This window comes from Pterocles gutturalis, unplaced genomic scaffold (assembly GCF_000699245.1).
Source record: "Pterocles gutturalis isolate BGI_N339 unplaced genomic scaffold, ASM69924v1 scaffold11907, whole genome shotgun sequence".
Classification (NCBI taxonomy): domain Eukaryota; kingdom Metazoa; phylum Chordata; class Aves; order Pterocliformes; family Pteroclidae; genus Pterocles; species Pterocles gutturalis.
The window spans coordinates 1-3,641 of NW_010112968.1; the positions used below are offsets into that span (position 1 = coordinate 1).

The following is a 3,641-nucleotide window of genomic DNA, read 5'->3' on the forward strand; positions in this document are numbered from 1 at the left end:
TAGCTTAGTTATTAAATTTTCTTATCTCAACCTACGAGTCTGTCTTCCCATTACCTCTTTAACTCTCTCCCCCATCCCTGGGAGGGGGGAGGGTGAGTGAGTGGTGTGTTGTGACCTTAGCCAAGGTCAAACTACAGCATAAACTTGGGTTAAGTTAAACTAAAAGTAGACCTGTAACTTGGATATGGTGTTTTAAATTCATTTTCAGCATTGTCTGAAGTGCAGTGGCAGTGGGTGACAAGCTGTTGCGCATGATTTGAGTAATTGTCATTATGTTGTCTTTCTTTATTAATTTTACCTGTGCAATAAGCTAGGCTGGGATACTGGATATTCCTCTGCTTTGGCTGCTTATCGTGTAACACTCTATATGCATTGTCATTGAATCATTTTGCTATTTTCTGTTTGCTGCCATAAGTCAGAATGGTTTGTCAGACCCCTTAAAGAGACAATGGCAAAATGCAGCCCGTTTTCTCCTCTGACTTAACTGTTTCGAAAAATTAAAATAGGGGAATTCAGGTGTTTTTCAGCTTTCTTCTTGTGGTCTTCCTGGTTCTACAATGCTTGAAAAATTGTTGCTAGCACAAATTGCAGTGTAAGGCACCTGGTGATAGTGAAACTGTCTAAATGAACTTTTGACAACTGCATGTCTACCTCAAGGAAAAACTTTTTAGAACAATGTCTTTCCCAGAACTATTTACGAAGTAAATTTAACAGTAACATAGAGTACTAGAAGTAAATTTTCAGATAAATAAGGTTTTTCTGCCATTTTGTGAACAAAACCAACAACATATTTTGGTAATTCTCAATAATGATTTGGTAATTTCTCAAGAAGCAAATAATTATTTTGTTTGAAGAGCTGTTTGAAAAGTGTGGTGTACTATCTTACCTCAAGACTACAGTGCACTTATGGATTGGGGGCTTTTTCACTCTGGAACTTTTTATGTTTTCTCTTTTTTTAATCTCTTCCTTAAATTTTAAAATCAGAGTCCTTGGTTGCCCCTCTATTGTGACTTTTTGCAAATACATTACCTGTGATTTTTTTCCCCCACCACAGGTCAAAGAGACGGGAGAAGTTGCTATTGCAGGGGGCTATGTGGATATAGTACCAGCCTTGGATAAGCCTGCTGCTCGGGAGCCTGTGAAGGTAGGGGGAAACAACAGAAGTGTTAACTTTCAAAGCAGTATAGTTAGGCTTTATTTTTGTGAAAAATGTGGGAAAAATACTTAGATCACTTACCAGTCTTATTCGCAGTACTTAAATGAAGATACAAGTTCAGAGCTGTGAACACACACATTGTTTAAGATACAGAGGTTCATGGATGCACTTGAGGGGAAACCTGCAGCGGTTTTAAGATACATGGGATGGCTGATGAAGTGTGAAGTGCTTGATGCCAATTGAAGTGTCACTTCATATGTTACAAAGCAAGTGAGGAATACAACAGTGAGAGCCACAAGTTTTGAGCACTTGCATAACTTAAGATTAAGCACTTTTGATTTTATTTGAAGATCAAACTCAATGTAAGCTTGAAAATTGTGTGACCTTTCTTTATCAGCTTTTTCAGAGAGGTGGGGAGAGTGGCAGGAAGGCTTTAGAAGAACACAACAAAAATGAAAATGAGACAGTGTACTCAATTAAAAAAAACAGTTTTGTCATTGAATCATTTTGAAAGAAGGCTGTGATGGCTGTTTGTGCATGTGGTTGGGGCTAACACACAATATGCACTTTATACATGTTTTAAAAAATCCTCTGTGTGCATGCATTAAGCCTTGGGTACTGGACTTGCCACAGAGGACACAGATGTACATGCAATACTGAGGATGTCCTGGTTTCTTAGTATGGTCTAAAAGACACAGGTGCACAGTGCATTGTGTTAAAAACCCATATATTGTTTTCATCATTGGTTCTTGCTTGCAAAGGATGAAACTTTAATGCATTGAAGTGTATGAAGAACTGAGATAGTGACATTCATATGAAGCTTGTGGTATAATCTTGGAAGCTGTTTCTTTTTGCTGGTTGCGTTTAGTCCTCTGACATTGTGAACTGTTGCAAAATCTGCATTTGAAGTTCAAATTTATAAGCATTAGAACTTTTCAGTGAAATAATTAGGGTGTGTTTGGTTTTTTTTAACATGAGCAGAACAGTCCCTTTTTTTTGTCTTTAAGCTTACTCTGAGAAATTAAGTGCTTTGGCAGAAGTTTGCTGCCAGAGGCAGACATCCACCAGGGGAAACTAGCCTGAGTGAGTGAAGTTTGGGAAGTTTAGATGTCACGGGGAACTCTGTTATAAAATGGAAAATGTTAGGCTTGACCAAAGAGGTGACAAGATAGCAGCGTACGGAGTAGTGCTGTCTGGTGTACAGGTTTGTACAGCAGAACAACTAATACTATGAGAGTTTCTTTGCTCCAATTCTAGTTACATTAAAAATGCCACTGGAGCAGTTTCTTAAAGTGTAGCATTTTATCCAGTACAAATATTTGTTAAATAAAGACAACACAAACCTTGCAAAATAATACATTTGGAAAAGCTAAAAATGTAAATGTAGCTAATCCCAGTCTTAAATGATAAATGCATTGTGTCTGCACTAGAGTTCTGATTGTGTTCATAGTGCACTATGTTTTGAGCATCTTCCATGTCAAGTTAAAGTAACGTACTGGTAAAAAAATTCTTGTGTTCTAAAAACTAACATGCCATTCACCATGGAAAAAGTGGCACTGGTTATCCTCCAAAGGGAATAAAGGCAATTTGGAAGCACATAGAGCCTTAATTATAAAACATATCTTAAATTGTAGTGATAAGTGACAAAAACTTGAAAAGCAAGATTTGAAATAATTCTCAAGGAAGAGTCGGTGAGGCATTTTCTGCTTGACTGTAATCTTTAATGCTGACAGTTGCTGGAGGTGATTATTCGTTGGTAGAGGAAATCTCAATTGCATTTAATAATTCTGCAGCAGAGACTTTGCTGGACACAGTGCTTGAACTAATAGACATATTTAGTACTTTTTAAACAGAGTTTTCATTTTAAATTCTTCGTGCTCACTCTCTTTTTTTGAAGACTGCAGGGCTGCAGAGTGACCTTGTGTTTGAAGAAATTGGTCGTCGTGTGAAAGAGATTGGAAATGAATTGGTAAAGAAAGTAAATGCTGTATTCCAGTGGGACATCACTAAAGATGGAAAAACAGCAATGCAGTGGAGTAAGTTGTGGCTGATGCATTTTTTTAGTGAAGTGAGATTAACTCTGCTCATTCTAATTAAAATGGTATCTTGAAAATAGGCATAAGGTGGTAGGGGAATATTCACTGGGAACTAAAAAGCTAAATGCATAACAAATGCACAAATGACAAGGAGGTCAGATAAAGTTTCAAAAATGGGAGTTATTAAATTTTCTAGGAACTGGCTGGATAGTCTCACTGAAAGAGCTGTGGCCAATGGCTCAATATCCAAGTAGAGAGGGGTGATGAGTGGTGTTCTGCAAGTGTTGATATTGGGACCGGTGCTGTTTAACATCTTTGTGGGAGACATGGACAGTGGGATTGAGTGCACCCTCAGCAAGTTTGCCAATGACATCAAGCTGTGTGGTGTGGTGGACACGCTGGAGGGAAGGGATGCCATCCAGAGGGACCTTGACAGGCTTGAGAGGTGG

General features: G+C 38.2%; 1 protein-coding gene across 1 annotated transcript in view; it reads left to right on the forward strand.

Annotated features, from left to right (window-relative positions):
* Nucleotides 1-984: 984 nt before the first annotated feature.
* SCP2D1 (SCP2 sterol-binding domain containing 1) overlaps nucleotides 985-3,641 on the forward strand; it is a gene marked incomplete at its 5' end in the record, with an annotated part of 13,284 nt that continues 10,627 nt past the window's right edge. Inside the window, 2 exons of the mRNA XM_010074274.1 lie at nucleotides 985-1,144; nucleotides 3,054-3,192. Coding sequence (XP_010072576.1) covers nucleotides 985-1,144; nucleotides 3,054-3,192 — 299 coding nt within the window. The remainder of the gene's footprint in view (nucleotides 1,145-3,053; nucleotides 3,193-3,641) is intronic.